Below are 17,770 nucleotides of genomic sequence, written 5' to 3'. Positions count from 1 at the left end.
CAACAAACTTCGTTTGTAACAGCATTCATTACCGGAGCATACCTTGTCTAAATACAGCATTGTAATGCCTATATACACACATATAGCCATACACGCATTACAATGCTGATAAGGTAAGCTTAGTGCATAATTATATATGGGGATGTATGGTGTTGCTTATCTGAATAGTGCATAATTATATTAGAGCAGCTGATTAAAAATTTGGGTGAACGTAAACAGTAAAAATTCAAAGACCTTAAAGATATATCTTTAAGGTCTTTGTAAAAATTGAACACTAACTGACACTGAAATTATCACTTCTAAGGTTATAATTATTATTGAACGAAAATCCTAAATAAATGCTGCAAATCACCCCGAAGACCTCTGCTACTGCAGACATTGACAACAGGGCTAACAGCTAGATTATTTATTTAGGATTTGCAGCATTTATTTAGGATTTTCGTTCAATAATAATTATATATTAATTAGCATTTGAATAAATACATTCTCTATTTAATTCCATATGTAACTTCTAAGGTTGTTTCCTAATCTATATTTCGGGGTTTCGGGTACAGAACCCCCCTTAAAAACGAACCAAATTAGGGAGTTTAGGTAATAGATAGCTTATGTCTATGATAGGCTCTTCACATAGCTCTTTACATAAACTTACCTCTGTTTTGGTGTATGTCACTTGGACTTTTCATTACAACACGTTTAGGGATTATGTTTACATGTTTAGAGATTTTCAATTTTTTTAAATGTTGATTCTAGATTATTTACCCATACGAATAAACTATGAATAATGTTCTATGGATTCACATAATAGGCCTACTTTTCTGCATTGTAAACTATTATAAATGTATAAACCATTATACATGGTTGGTATAAATTATGGATATTTCTCTTCCAAAGTTGATTTGACAGTAGGTTTTATAGGGTCTCCTATTCCAATTGAAAAATTCTTCTCTGTAGTTTCCAAATTTTTTTCTGCAATCTTAGACCCGCCATATTGAATTCAATTTAATTTTTTCAAATGGGTTGTCTTGTGATACATGATTTGAGAACAGAATTTCAAGAGAAAATAAATGGTGGAAAACGCACCTCGATATCTTAAAAAAAACACATTTAAAGATACAAATAAATTATACAGAAATGTAATAGCCTACATGAGTATATTACAAATACGACAGAACAAATTTGTTTGTTCAGTGTTAACTAGTAGTTCTGCGAACAGTAGACCTCGCTCATGAATACAACTTTCAATCTAATGAGAAGGGCCAGTACAGTTAGTACAGTATATTGTGAAGATTTAGCCATGTCATCTAGTATTTTCTCCATCGAAAGTGCTAGAGACACTGTTTGCAGGGACACCGGACATATCAAGGACCTTTATATCGCCTCCATATTTACAATATAAACATATATTACAACTTTTCTAATAATTAATTAATTATAAGAAATTGGTCAACTGACAGAAAAATGGAATATGCAGTAGGCAATTTAGATGATGAATCGTCTCACAGACGATATTGATATGGAAAATGATTCTAAATAAGATGAGTTTGTTGGTGACAATGACAGGAGGTTGCTAACGATATGTTTCATGAAAAGTGGATACAATGTTATGGCTTGTTATGCCTATGCAGAATGTTAATGCTCACAAATCGGTTTCCGATCTCATACCTAAAGGAAAACAAACGACTTGACACTGTAGAGCGACACAAAAATGCACAAAAAATGTCTATAATACAATAATTATTGTACCTGATAAACTGAAAATTCAGTTTAGAAAAATAACTAAAATAATAACTGATAGTTATGAATAAAAGAAGTTGGAGATTAAAGAAATGTGTATGATGTTAAATATTGTCTACAGTTAAGTAAACGGAACACGTGACATCCTTTTTTAAAAAGATTTATTCAAGAAACAAACCGGCATAGTGACTGCCCAAAATACAGAAATGAGACAAAGAATCTTAATTACTAGAGCTTATATACTATTCTAAGTGCTGTATCAGCTACTATACAATAACAATGGGTATAACTTCTCCCTCCGCAAGTTTGGAGCTGTCCTCAGCGACCAAAAACTGATAAGACCCAAAATACAAAAACTGGTTAAAAACAATATAAAATAATACTCAACTAAGTTATCAATACATACTAATACAAAAGTGTGAGAACAATTTTTCAAGTAGGAGTTTCGGTTGGGAGGTACGGTCCGCCTAAGTTACAAGCTATTTCTTTCTTATCAGGAATATTTCGATTACAAAATTTCAATGAGATTTTACATTTGTAATAAATAACTGCAATTATTATCAACAGCACAAAAATTCCAATTGGGATAAGAATATAATGAAGTAGGTAATTGCTTTCAGCTGTAAAATCCTCTATAATTTCTAGTGGTTCTATATTTAGATTAGCTTTATGGATCAAGTCGAAAGATAGATTTGTATATAGTGTTCTCGCAGGTTGTTCTGAGGGTAAGGATACAATGCTTTCCCAATAAACGTATGGTTCTAAAAAATTAAACAGCTTTTCTGATTCTTCAAGGTTCAGTAATTGAGTCTTCCTTGGATAAATTGTAATGTTTTGATTTTGTTTACTTATAGTGCAAGTAGTAATATTGAACATTAAATATTTATTTATGACTTGAATGTATGAGGTTGAGCCTCACTTATAACCAAAGATTTACAATCATGAAGGTCCTTATCGTCTAAAAGTTGACTTATACACTTATTAACTATTCTAGACATATTCTTACAATAATAATTATTTCTTATTAGTAAACAATCTCCCGTAAACAATGAGTTATCTTTTCGAATTATGAAGGACGAATGTTCAACAATTGTTCGCAACTCATTTCCTTTTACGACTGGGTAAGATAGGAGAAAAAATGTCTCATAGGCATGAGAATACAAAGGCAATTGTATAAATAAGTAATGAAATCATTTTTCACATGACAATGTGCAGACCCTAGCTGCCACAAAATTTCGGGTTCATCAGAAATGAGAGACAATTTAGCCGAATGAATTAATAAAGACAATTCGTTTCTAGACAGATACTTGAATGGATTATGTTTAGTCGACAAAATTCTAAGCTCACCATAATATCGTCTATTTTATTTTTTATGAGAGTCAATGTGTTGAATAAGAAAGAATGTTGTTGAGTTAGCTCTATTGAAGTGAATTGAGTGGTGATTGAATTAAAATAATTTTTCAGCTTGACATTGTTGGCATGAATGACATCAATCCCATTGTTAAATTTGTGTATCAAGTTTCTATTGATTGACAATTGATTTTCGACATTATGCTCTAAATGATATTCATTTGCTTGCACTTTCTCTAAAATTTTGTCATATTTCGCTTTGTCGTCAGAGTCCATATTTCCTGTAATCCAGCTTATTGCGGAACCAAGTCCGTTTATGAGACCTCTCTTAATTCTAAGATTATTTATATGATATGATCAAATTTTAACTTAATATCATCTAAATACAAACGTAAAATATTACAACGATTCTTATCACTATCCTTAGCTCTTAAAAGGTTTACAGTCTTCAATATGTGTTAGTTCAACATGTAGTCGTGTAATGTTTATGTTGTGCATGTATGTGTATGTGCCATTTATAATGAAGGAGTTCTGTACTCGAACTGGTGTAATGCCAGATGATTTGGTCAAGTCCGTTACTTTATACGACATTGCTGGGACCAGCAGCAGGAGAATGAGGATCATTCTGAAACAAATTTATTATTTTTCTTTTCAACTATTTTCCGTGGTCGTTTCATCCTATTAGGATGGATTTTGAATGGTCGTTTTTGAATTGCTCTGGAATTTGTAGCAACATTTTGTTGTTTATCATATTGTACTTGGAAGAATTTTGGCTTGTTCTTTTTATTGAAGGTTGTTTTAATAAACGGGGCTTCGGGGATTTCGACGTCTGATTCCCTATTCTTATTCAATAATTCTGTCCTAGTTTGTTTTTCCATCTCTACCTTATCTTTTACCAATCTATGTATAAGCTGTAACCTATCATGATACTCTTTTGTACGCTCTTCAGTGATAAGTTGTTCTGTAGTGTCATTCAGAAAAGAATTCTCAGAGATGCCGAATGTTATTTCCATTGGTGTTGTCATTTTTAAGGTGGAATTGAGTGTGTTATTGAACGCAATCACGGTCAATGTGTGAGTAACTCTCTGAAATTCCTCTATGATAGGTTTTTCCAGTATGATAATTGGAAACTACTTCTTTTTGTTCGTCGGGATCAGTAATGTCAAGATTAACTTTTTTATACCGCTTAATCTTAACTGAGTTGAAACTTTCTTTAATGACTTTAGCAAAGTTGTTAAACATTGATTCGTAATGATTACTCAATAAACCATCTTTTGAACAATATACACCATACGTGGTATTTGGTTTCAGGTATTCTAAACAAAATTTGTTTATGTGTTCGAAATCTAAGGGGTCTTGAAAACAGAGAAGGAGTCTGTTCTTATCAAAAATTTTCTGAAGGGTAGGTGTTTTGTTTCCGCGTTCAATAAGTATCTGATTATGTTCAACGTTCAATATTTTATCGTCGTCTACTATCTGAATTTGTTCATTTGAACTGTCTGCTGAATGAATTGTCACAAGGCTGTCAGTGTCATTATGAATTGGTAAAGCATTGTCGTCAATTTCTTTAGTTGGTTGATGAGTATCGGTATGATCGGCATTGTCTTCACGAAGAAGAATATAGTCATTCATATCGAAAACAGAGCTACCAGTACCACAATCATTATTTTCCATATCATGGGGCTCAGAAGTATTAGCATTAGCATCATCTTGGTTATTGAATCGAGTTAAAGCATTCGCGATGTCATCAAGATAACCATTAGGATCATCTATCGGTGGTGGGTCATCGTTACTATTCAACTGAATCAAATCGTCTATGTTTATGTCGTCAAAGCCATGAAAGGGTAGGTCTTCGTTGCCGAAGCCTAAAAAGTCATTATCATCGTTGTCCATTAAATTGATGGGCTGCGAGGGTATGCGGGACAGTGCATCTGCCACGTGATTGGTTTTTCCCTGCACGTAATTAATCTCAAAGTCAAATTCATCTAAAAGTAACTTCCATCTGAGTAGTTTTGAATTAGGTTCTTTTATGTTTCTAAGCCATTGTAAAGGTTTGTGGTCTGTTTGAATCAAAAATTTTCGTCCGTATAGATATGGTCTGAAATGTTTGCATACCCATACAATAGCAAGTAGCTCTTTTTCTATAGTCGATAAGTTAACCTCACTCTTATTAAGTGTTCGTGATGCATAGGCTATTGGGAGGTCATTACCATCAAACTTTTGGGACAATACACCTCCGATGGCAAAGTTGCTCGCGTCTGTGGTGACAAGAAACTGTTTCGAGAAGTCAGGTAATTGTAGGATGGGGCTGTTTTGTAACATTAGTTTCAAATTTTCAAAAGCCTCCCTGTAGTCCTTGCTATTGGGATTGATCTTTACATCTTTTCTCAAAGCAGCAGTGAGTGGTTTAGCTATTTTAGCATAGTTTCTAATCATTTTGCGATAGTAACCGGTCAGTCCAAGAAATTGTTTGATTTCTTTGGCGGTCTTAGGGATTGGAAAGTTTTTTATGGCTTCAACTTTAGAGGGGTTAGGCATCACACCTTTTTCCGAAATGATGTGCCCTAAATACAACAACTCACGCTTGAAAAACTCAGTTTTATCAAGTTGAATTTTCAAATTGTGTTCTTTTAGTTTCGTAAATGCCGATTTCAAATGCTTTAAATGTTCCTCAAGGCTATCAGAGAAAATTATTATATCATCCATGTAGACTAGTACATTGGTCATTCTTGAAAAAATTATGTTCATGGCCCTCTGAAACGTAGGGGGTGCATTCTTTAACCCAAACGGCATACGTAAAAACTCGTAATGTCCGTGCTCTGTTGAGAAAGCTGTCTTAGGTACGGATTGCGGGTCCATTTGGATTTGATGAAAACCGGAGGCCAGATCAATGGCTGAAAAGTATGTAGCCCTGCCTATTTTGCCAAACAGATCTTCAATGTTGGGTAGGGGGAATTTATCATCAATAGTTTTATCATTCAATTTACGGTAATCTAGAACCATACGGATTTTCCGCTTGCCTGATGCATCAGGTTTTTTGGGAACCACCCAAATAGGGCTGTTGTATGGCGAATTGGAGTGTTGGATAATTTTGTTTTTTAGTAGTTTGTCGATTTCAAATTCAATATCTTCCCTATAAATCTGTGGGTATCTGTAGTTTTTTGTGTAGACGGGAAGATCGTCTTTCGTATTGATTGTATGTTTTAGCAAATTTGTACTACTCAAGGGATCATTTTCTCGTTTTATTATTTCAGGGAACTGCTGAACTAGGCTAATTATTTTAAGTTTTTCTTCCTCGTTCATGTGACTTGTTCGTAATAGAGATGGTATATCTTGAATTATATCTGCCAAGTTTTCAGGACAATTGGTCGTGAATTGTTTTGGCTCTATAATTTCTTCTACATCTTCTACATCCATGGGCTCCGGATAGATAGTCAGAAGCTCATTTGAAAAAACAACACATTTACATTTATTATCAGTGATTTCTACAATACCTTCTTCAACAGTATATACATCTGTATTCACTTCTTTATTAATCCTGTTGTTACATTTGGGGCTGACTTAACCGGGATTGAGATCACGTTGTAGCCTGGTTGTAATGTAACACTCTTATTATCTAGCAAAAACAACAATTCTTTCATTCCATCCTTATATTCAAGTTTATCATTAGCAAAGTTTACATTCATCTTAAACGCACGTAAAGTTTCATTTCCAAGAAGTATGTCATACTGTAGTGGAGAAATCAAGTATATACATCTTTATTCTATGGGGTTGTGAAAATACATTTTCAGTCTTGAAAAAATATATTCGTTTCCTTTACTTTCTCCATTAGGAGTTTTTACAATAAAGTCTTCCTTGTATCGAGTGATCTCAGGAGAGACCAATGATGGATGCATATAGTTTTTAGCAGATCCTGTGTCTACTAGCCATTTTCTTTTCTTTTGATCGAGAAAGTAGAGAAGAGATTTGTTTAAGATGTTCAAGTCGAGTCGCTTGGGGGGTCCTCCGAAAACTGGGGGCCTGACTCTAAAAAATGGTTCGTGAGTTTGTTGAGTGATTCAGTCAAAGTGTTTATTTGACATTGCATAGCCTCAATCGGGCTCTGATTGTAGTTATCTTCTGGTTCTTCCTCTAAGTAGTTTACTTCATATGGTGATCTGTAAGTTTTCAATTTTTGTACAGGGTCTGTTCTTTGAGTGCGCATAGACACTGTGTTTGACGAACTTACTTGAGTGTTAGGTTTGAAATTACTGTTTTGCTGCTGAAAGCTTTGTTGTGGAAAACGTTGTTGTTGAAAGTTTGGACGATAGTTTTGTTTTTGGAAGCTTTGATTTGAAAAATTTTGTTGAAAGTTTTGGGGAAAGTTAGTTTGTTGAACATTGTGTGGTGAAAATTGTTGTCTACTTTGGAAGGGTCTGTGTGTTTGTTCGAAAGAATTGTCGTGTGACCATTGTTTTTGAAAGTTTTGTTCGTAATTAGGATTTCTAAATGTTGTTGTGTTGTTGGAATGTTTCCTACTATCTACCCTGTTCATTGTTTCAATAGTGGTTTTGTAGCGTAGTTGCTGTAATACAATACTACAATCGTTTATTAACTTATTCCTAGCATCATCTAGGTCTTGTACTTGTAGTACTTGCAAATGTGACCCTAATGTTGGGTGAACTCCATGCACAAAAGTATTTACAAGTGTAGCATTCAGTTGACAAATCAAATTTTCTAATAGTAAACCTGTAACACCATCTAGCTTATACTTAGTAATTACATTTGTACGTTTTTCATTAAGTCTGTTCAAAAATTCAATAGGATGTTCCCTTTGATAGGATTTCATCACAGTCAACTCAGCAATGAGTTCAGGTACAGATCTGTTATCAGCAAAATTTTGTTTCAGTGATTTTATCAAGTTTTTATTGAAGAACAACTGTTGTTGAATGCTACTGCTTCGGCTGGTCCTTCAAGTTTGCACATAGCAGCTTTGAAAAGAATCCAGTGATTAGCTTCTTTTTCTTGAATGTTATCAGCACAGTAGCCGATAGAAAGGTCTTCGCAAGTAGATATGAATTGATGTAACTTGTGAGAAGTACCATCGTAATGAGGTATGTATCTCAAGAGTTCATGTGGAATAGGTTTAGTGATTGTTGCCATTTTTGAAATCTCTGAAGTTGAAGATAAGACTGGATGCAGTTTTGAGGGTTTGATGAAGTTCTTTTGTTTGGTACTCACAACTGGTTTGGAGAGCTTACTTGGATCGTCCTGGTCCTCGTCCGTGGATGAATCCGTGTCGCTTGGTTCTCTGTTGGTTAGGGGCCGCCAGGTGTTGTTTCTCTCTGCCAGGATGGAAGGCTGTGCACTTGGTTCCAGAGTGATGAGGGTAGGCCGCAGATGAGGAGTTACACTCGCGTTTTGGATTCGAGACAGTTGGTCGCGAAAAAAAAAGTTAATTGAACTTTACCGAAACGTCTGCGGTCCCGTTTGTTCGGGCGCCAGTTAAGTAAACGGAACACGTGACATCCTTTTTAAAAAGATTTATTCAAGAAACAAACCGGCATAGTGACTGCCCAAAATACAGAAATGAGACAAAGAATCTTAATTACTAGAGCTTATATACTAGTCTAAGTGCTGTATCAGCTACTATACAATAACAATGGGTATAACTTACGACTAAAATAGTTGTTGATTTAGTAGTTGATTAATTTTATGATTATAAAAATTGTCCACAACTAAAATAGTTGAGTTATCTGTAACATAGATAATAATAGTTATATATGTATTGATATTTAAAAAAAAATTAAATAATTTATCCAATTTGATAAATCAATTTAATAATATTAATAAGATGATTGAATTTAATTATTCTATATAGTAATAATAATGATTTTATAATGATATATTATTAGAATAAGATAGAACAATTAGTATCATCTGCAAAAAAATCTGGTCGGAACAAGATTTGAACCTGGGTCCCACAGTGTATCAAACTACGCTCTAACAACTTGAACACCATGCCCTGGTAACAGTGGATGCGAAAAAGTAGGAACATGAATTGCTGTATTTTCAAAGATACGAAAAAGTAACTTTTGAGGTTAGTTTACAGTTTTTTAAATATTACAAAAAAACCGGAGGTCTTACCAAAAATCGTTACACATACGTTTCTGCGCCTTGTTTCAAAGAACTTGCATACCAAATTTCATCCAAATCGGACAATAACTGCGACTGTAACTGCGGTACAAACAAACAGACAAAAGCCGATCGAGTCGAAACTAAGACCTCAGCTTCGCTTCAGTCAAATATGTGAGCGGAAGATACTATTAGTGTTTACTAACACTTGAAAAAATAAAAAAAGATAGTATCGATCTTTTAGATTTTCAATGATCTTATTCTTTCATTTTTGTAAGATTTATTATTATTTCTAAATGTCTTTGAAACTATTTGAGATATCGATGTGTGGTTTCCACCATTCCTTTTTTTTCTTAAAATTCTGTATAGAGATCATATTGGCCTATCACATGACAACCATACTATTTAAAAAAATGAAGTTAGATTCATATGACAGATCAAAGATGATGGGCGAAAATTGTGAAGTGACAGAAAATACGTTTTTTTATTCGAATAGTATCCCCGATGAAACCTACTGTCAAATTATCAATGTAATGGAATGTTAGGCTGTTTCCATAATTTTAAACAACCTGTATAGTTGCAGACTTCAAATATCAATACAACAGTTCATAAGTGAGAGAGTTCTCCAACCCAGGGGGTTACTAGTTTTTACATGATAATAGTACATATTTTATACCTGACTATCTCCTGATCTAAGATTTCTGATATTCTTAGCTCCTCTTCTTTTTTTGCTCTCTCCTTCAAAGTGGCCAACATAGCTATTGTCTCGCCTTTGACGTCATCGGGCTGATGGTTGTGTGATCGACTGGCCTGAGTCAGCATGATTGGTGATCCTTCCTCCACCCTCATCACAGCCCTAGCCCGGCAACCCATCGTCCTCCTCTCAATGCATTTCATCATTCTGTAAACGTGAATTTAGAATGGTTATTATTGAAAGAGTGTAGAGTTTTCCTACTGATGACTACAGTTACATTTTCCATTTGTAGGTGTATGTCTGTATGTTCAACAATAACTATTGATTGCTTTAATAAATCAACTAGAAATTTGTAAAACATATTCTTTAAACAATTACAGATTGACTTTCTTAACAACAAAATCGACTCATTTCTTCTTCCTTTTTGAATGTAATATCGGGGGACCGAGCTTCGCTCTGGAATTAAAAGCATAAAAATTAAATTACGAAAGAAGGAATTATAATATATTTATAGTTTATACAAGAAGGTTCTATCTAATCACAGTGGATTGAGATTAATTCCTAGAGGAATGCAAAAATTCCTCTCACAAGGACACGGTTGCACAAAAGCAGGTTAAATTTTAACGTGAACCAAATCAGAGAACATATCAAAAAGATGGCTTCTATGATTGGTTCTACTGGAATTAATCAGGATTAAAATTTAACCGGCGTTTGTGCAACCGGCACTAAGTACCTGATTGAATGATTATAAAAGTTCAACACATGAGTCATAATTTTGTATCAGTCCCACACACATGCACTCGCTCACTCACTTCCATCATCAACAGACGACGAAATTATCAGCTGTTATGCCAATGATGAATAATAATTATGTTTTTAATGTCCTTCAGCGAGTTTTCCCAGGGATGAGACCTAGTGCAATCGATTTTTTATATTATAAACCTACTATGTTCTAAATTTCGTGAGAATCGTTAGAGCCGTTTTCGAGATCCGGTGACATATAAACATATCCCATTATATTAAACGAGCAATTTCTGTATTTTTATATCTAGTTATTTATAGTCTCATATCTGGTTATTTATGTTCAACGGATCTCAAAAACGGCTCTAACGATGTTCACGAAATTTGGAACATAATAGGTTTATGATTCGATTGCACTAGGTCTCATTCTTGGGAAAACTAGCTGAACAACATTAAAAGGATAATTCATCCTTGGCTGAAACAGCTGTGGATAGTAAAAAAGTGAGTGAGCGAGTGAGTATGTTAAAAATCAAAATATTCCATCCCCGAAATTCATAAGATGACATATAGCCAGATGTGAAATATAAACACGATCATTTTAGAGAATTACGTTCTAGTCCAGTCGCAAATGTCATGAATAAGGCACTCCGTGGTCATTTTTGAGTAACAGCCATGGAAGATGTCTCAATTTCTTCGTTAGGTCTAGCATAATAAGGATAGTGATGATGATAAGACAAAATCACAGGCAAACACCTCGAAAACAAGATGGCCGCCAAAATTTTCAGGGTTTTGCTATATCGCTTGTATTTCAATAACCGTTCAAGATATTCAACCGTTTTTTCAAACGAAAATATTTTTAAAATCTTTCTCTACAATTTTTGTTTCATAAAATTTTCCCCTAGAACGCATATTTTTCAGTTATAACCATCAATAGCCCAAAAAACCTTTTTCCAAATTTGTTCAAATTTCATTACGTTATAACTTTTTTTGTGCAAGAGATACAGAGAAATTTAGAGCGTATTTTCAACTTTGGAACGATTTATCTTCATGCGCTGTACGTAAAAAATGAGTTCTCCAGCGCCCTCCAAAGAAAACCCTGCATGATTTCTGGTGCGTTTTTTCATACGCATGAGGTAACAAGCTAGAACTATAAAATCGATTTTTTCATGACTACTTCAAGATAGAGACTTACTTGCAAATGGTCTCAATATCTTCGTTACAACAAGACGAATAAGAATATTGATGATGGAAACAACGAAAATATTCGACATCATTGAAAAATACAAGATAGCGGTCATTATTGACAGTAATTTTTATATCAGATTTATTATGTTGAATATTTTATTATTTTAAATATGTTATTCAGTTATTATGAAAGATATCGGATTGGTTTCACCACCAAAGTTTTTAGAATCAACCAAACAATGATGTTCGAGAGAATCATCTTATTTCGACCACTCTTTCAATCATTTATTCAACTTCAAAAACTTGGAATATTCACCATAATAAAAGTTGGTGGAATTGGATGAATCTTCCGGATATTGTAGTATGATTATTTTTGTGCTTCCAGATGGCTGAATTGATCCGATATCCTCGACACTATTAGAATTACAAACAATTTCTTGAAAATCGACATATTTTTTCAGCCATCTTGTTTTTTTCATGATGACAAACATTTTTAAGATTGCAATCATGGATATTCTCTTTCTACACATTATTATGAAGAGATTGATACCATTCCCAAGTCTTTACCTTTCAGAAGTCATGAGCTACAGGGTTTTCTAATTGTTGGGATTGGCATTTGGTGGAAAAAGCGTGTTTTCTGCTGCAAACAGTACTTTTTACTATTTTTCCGATGACGCTCCAGCCGTAAAAAATATGAAGTTACAACCTCCAACCAGATGTAATTTTGAAGCTTTGGAAATATTCTACAGCACTGTGCCAATAATACTAGTATTTGTCTACTGCGAATACATATACAGAGTGGAAAGTAAAATATTGTCGCCGAAAAATGTATGTTCCAATTTTTGAAGTTGAATATATAATGGAAAGAGTGGTCGAAATGAGATGTTTCTCCAGAACATCATTGTTTGGTTAATTCTAAACACTTTGGTGGTGAAACCAATCCAATATCTCTCACAATAACTGAATAACAAGCGATATAAAAATTTATGTCAATAATGACCGCCATCTAGTATTTTTCAATGATGTCGAATAACTTCGTTGTTTCCATCATCAATATTCTTATTCGTATTGTTGTGACGAAGAGATTGAGACCATTTGCAAGTCTCTATCTTAAAGTATTCATGAAAAAATCGATTTTATAGTTCTAGCTTGTTACCTCATGCCTATGAAAAAACGCACCAGAAATCTTGCACGGTTTTCTTTGGAGGGCGCTGGAGAACTCATTTTTTGACGTACAGCACATGAAGATATATCGTTCCAAAGTTGAAAATACGCTCTAAATTTCATAGATTTAAAATTTCTCTGTATCTCTTTCACAAAAAAAGTTATAATGTAATGAAATTTGAACAAATTTGGAAAAAGGTTTTTTTGGGCTTTTGATGGTTATAACTAAAAAAAAATATGCGTTTTAGGGGAAAATTTTATGAAACAAAAATTGTAGAGGAAGATTTTAAAAATATTTTCGTCTGAAAAAACGGTTGAATATCTTGAACGGTTATTAGAATACAAGCGATATAGCAAAACCCTGAAAATTTTGGCGGCCATCTTGTTTCCGAGGTGTTTGCCTGTGATTTTGACTTATCATCATCACGATCCTTATTATGCTAGACCTAACGAAGAAATTGAGACATCTTCCATGGCTGTTACTAAAAAATGACCACGGAATGACATTTGCGCCCGGACTATTCTGTTTATCAATAAATAAAAATAACGAGCGAAGCTCGGTGCCCCGATATTAATCATATAAACACGCGAATTTCACTTTTCATCAGCTGATTATAGGCTATATCTGTATTTGTACTGAAGCGGTAAGATATAGATATAAAAAGCTTGGTATCAGCTGATTAAAAGCGAATTGCTCGTTTTCGCGGCGCGTAAATCTGTACGCACCTGAGTTTTCGTTTGTGTGTAAATACCGTCGTCAACCACGACAGGGTGAGGATCTAAAGGTGAATTTTCGTTTGTGCGTAAATTTCCGCAGTCGACGACGACATGCATTGTTGACATTCATATTGTCCAAATTTCAAGTGCGCTAAAACATCTGATCAAATAACTTTTCATTATTTGTCTTTATTATTAAAGAATAAAACATTTCTAATAATATCAACATATTGCCATTTAAAAGTATAAGCTCAACCTGCACCATTAAAACATAATTGAACATAAACAGCTGTGCTTAGTGAGAGAAGTTGTGTTTGCATTTTTGGGTTCAAAATTTTATAAAATAACTTGATTAATTCAATAAGAAGTGATAATTGAGTGTTATATTTAAATATAGTTTGGTGTTTTAATTTCTCTAAATTCAAAATGTTTAGCTTATATTCATTTTTGGACGAAAATTGAACTAGAATCTTTTACAGTAGAAACATAACCTATTTTTTGGACATTTTATTAATTTATCAAAATTTGGGAATGGAATAGATTTGGGCCAAGCCTGTTGTTCCTTCCTAATCATATTTATATGATTTGTGATTATGTCCACGAATAAATGATAAATGATAATCTTTTAGGTTATGTAGACAAATTGAAATCTACCCAATCTGAGATTCTCTCCATGTTGTGGTCGACGACGGCATTAACGCGCAAACAAAAACCCAGCTTTAATAAGCTAGATCAGGTCTCATCCATAACCCCTGTCTTAAAGGTGGGGTTACCAAATTGAGTGTATACCCTTGTTGCAGTACTGAATATTTCTATAAGCTGCTATAATATTTGAAATAACGCATTAAATAGTGATTTGATAAATAAAATTAAAGATAATTGAATACTTTACATTCCTAAAATTGTCAGTATTCATTTCCTTGATGCATTGTTGAAGAGTTGTAAACACTGGAAATGTTTTCCCAGGAAAACATTTTTTCCGATCATTACTTTTCGAGTGCCTAAAGTTTAATTTTTTGGGACAGAATATTTCAAATTCGGTAAGAGATATAAAAGCATGAGATTCAGAGAATAAATTCTTCATGGTATTGAATATCAATTTTTGTTGAAGTTATTCAATTTACCAAAAATGAACAAAAATAACTCACAAAATGTTATTTTTGGTCATTTTTATTAAATTGAATAAATTTCTTAAAAATGTATATTTTCATAACATTTTTGTTTCACAAGATCAACAATACCATGAAGAATATTTATTCTCTAAATTTCATGGATTTATTTCTTACCGAATTTGAAATGTTCTGTTCCAAAAATTTAAACTTTAGGCGCTCATATCTCAAAAAGTAATGATCGGAAAAAAATGTTTTCCTGAGAAAACTTTTCCATTTTGATAGCTTGATAATATACAGTAAATCAAAAAACTTTGAAAAATATCACCAGTAGAAAGTTTATTTTTAGCCTTTGCACAGCCTTAATAGTGCGTGTTACCCATTTTTCAATGTGATTTCGATAATCCGGTTGGGATAAGGTCCAAATCAGTCCAGATTGTCGACTGTTCTACTCAATGTAGGTTCTTAGGACTTCAATATACAAATGCATAGTAAACTGATTAACTAAAAATGGATTGTTTACCTTAATTTCGCACGAACTTTTTCGCTGTGGTAATAATAACCTCTGCCATCACCATACACAAAGCTGCCGGGTCTCCTACCGGGTATCTTAATAGACGGCATACATTCGACTGGCTGCCCCTGCTCCGCCATTCCTGTAATTTCCATCATATACATGTTATTGGTGTCATTTAAAAAATAATAATATTAAATCTTCATGAATGATGTAATGGTATAATTTCTTTAATTGTATGATGATTAGACATGATGAATAACCAACATCTAGTAATAATATGCTTTCGAAATCTATACGGTACCTATTAGATAAAAACACTAGGTGATTGGATATTATTAGATTCATTATGACTTCACATTAAAGCTGGGTTTACACCAAAGTTATAAACAAAATGTTGATAACTTAATCCATATAGATTCTGTTAGATTGAACAGAACTTGACAAACACATATGTTCATCATGTGTATGATAGGCCTATATAAGTTATGTTCAATCTAATAGAATCTATAAAGCTGCGTTTTCACTGTGTAACTTTGTTATAAAACATTGGTTATATAACAAATTTAACAAAAATGTTATGAATTCATTTAACTTGTTACATGTAGCTTCGTGTTTAAAAAAAAAACATAATTTCGTGTTATATAACAAGTTTTCCTTTAGCTACGTTTAAACTGTGTAACTTTGTTATAAAACGTTATGGTTATATAACAACTTTAGCAAAAATGTTATAAATTCATGTAACTTATTAAATGTAACTTGGTGTTTTATAACATAATTTCGTGTTTTATAACAAGTTTTTCCTTTCCCGCACGAAGTCGGTAAAGTTCAAAGAAAAAGTATAACTTTTTTACATGTGTTAAAAGAACGTTTTACTACTTATAACATGTTATAAGTTATAGAATGGAGTTGAAAAAGGTGTTGTGGGAAGTAGCTGAATCATCAGCTGCTTACAGGCGCGGATCCAGGATCCTGAACTGTGGGGGGGGGGCGATTGGGGTGGTCGTCCAGGGGACACCCCACCTGAAAATTGTTGAGGTTTTTAATCGAAAACAGCATTTGAGAGCTTCATTTGTTGAAATTGATTAGATTTTTGAACTTGTTCATTTAAATGATTAAGTAATGAAACTTATTTCTGCAACTACAGTACTTTAAATATACATTGGTTCTTGCATTTTATATTGTAGTTCTGATTTTCAATATATTGTTTGGGTACATAAATTTCCTTGTGCTAGATACAGAGTGGCCCAAAAACCTTGTATTTTCGGTTAATTTTCAGTTTTAAGTTATTTCCGCCAAATCCTGTAATCGATCAGAAAAATTTTCTCCCGTCTTTTATTTAGATTATGAAATTCCTAATAAAATGAGATTATTCGGAACTTTCCATCCTCAATGAGTACTGAGTTACAATTTTTTAAAAATAAGTAAAATTAGAAAAAAAATTAATTTTGATGAATTTTAGTTTTTGATCCACAATATCTTCCGATTGCCACCACTTAAATGTATATATTCAAGATTCCTCTGAGCGTAGTTTTGTGCTCTACAGAACGGAAATTACTGAGATATTGCAATTTTTCGGATACTAATGAATTAATAATTATTATTAATTAATTATTACCTTGAAATCTTATATAGATTTCCAGGTAAACCTGACAACAATGATCCTTGTATTTTGGAAAACACCTGAGTTTTAGCTTCATTTATCATCAGCAACTCCATTGTCATCACATTCAGATTTCGCACCATGATATAAGTTCATTAGATCATGTTCTATGAGAATCACCCGTTATATTTATGCTCTTAATTTGGTGGAGATGCGCGCTTATTATCGAGCGACACCTCGATAATCAAAATTTTAAACACTCATAACTTTTGACACAATGATCAGATCTCATTGTACCACAGCTCATTCTTCTCAGCATGTCAAGGCGGTTCCAAATCACGCATTATAAGTGAAATTCGATCAAAAAATAGAAAATTCATCCCTGATTCCCGGTTTCACCAACCTTGATCAAATGTAGCCTGGCCATGGTCAATTAACCATAGTCAAAATTTGATCACTCGTTCAAACATACAACTGTTCCACCATGGTCAAATCTGAACATTTTCAGAGTACAACAGATTTACAGAGGTCAACTCTTGTAGCTGTACTTTTCTGAAGTTGTCCAACATGTTTGCTGGCTTGCTATTGGCTACATCTGATTTTTATGGATGGAAATTACTGAGATATTGCAATTTTTCGGATACTAATGAATTAATAATTATTATTAAACGAAAATTCAAATAATATAGTAATATAGTAAAAATATAGTAACACCCCATGATACTTAATATCAGTTTCACAGCTCATATTCAGAGGGTAATTTACCGTCAAAAATTCAGATTACTGTACTTTTCTCTGTAATTACTGTACTGATTTTTCTTCATATTCATTATTTCGGGGCAGGC

General features: G+C 33.3%; 1 protein-coding gene across 3 annotated transcripts in view; it reads right to left on the bottom strand.

Moving 5' to 3' along the window:
• The window catches only part of LOC111047750, a 90,176-nt gene that overhangs the window by 53,531 nt on the left and 18,875 nt on the right, over positions 1 to 17,770 (bottom strand). For all 3 annotated transcript variants that reach the window (XM_022333579.2, XM_039434320.1, XM_039434321.1), the window contains 2 exons: positions 15,332 to 15,464; positions 9,875 to 10,099 (listed from right to left, as the gene is read on the bottom strand). In XM_022333579.2, the coding sequence (XP_022189271.2) occupies positions 9,875 to 10,099; positions 15,332 to 15,462 (356 nt within the window). In that variant the 5' untranslated portion in view covers positions 15,463 to 15,464. The remainder of the gene's footprint in view (positions 1 to 9,874; positions 10,100 to 15,331; positions 15,465 to 17,770) is intronic.

Source organism: Nilaparvata lugens, chromosome 8 (genome assembly GCF_014356525.2).
Source record: "Nilaparvata lugens isolate BPH chromosome 8, ASM1435652v1, whole genome shotgun sequence".
Classification (NCBI taxonomy): domain Eukaryota; kingdom Metazoa; phylum Arthropoda; class Insecta; order Hemiptera; family Delphacidae; genus Nilaparvata; species Nilaparvata lugens.
Note: the sequence above shows the minus strand (reverse complement) of the source record. Positions and strands in the feature narration are given on the sequence as shown.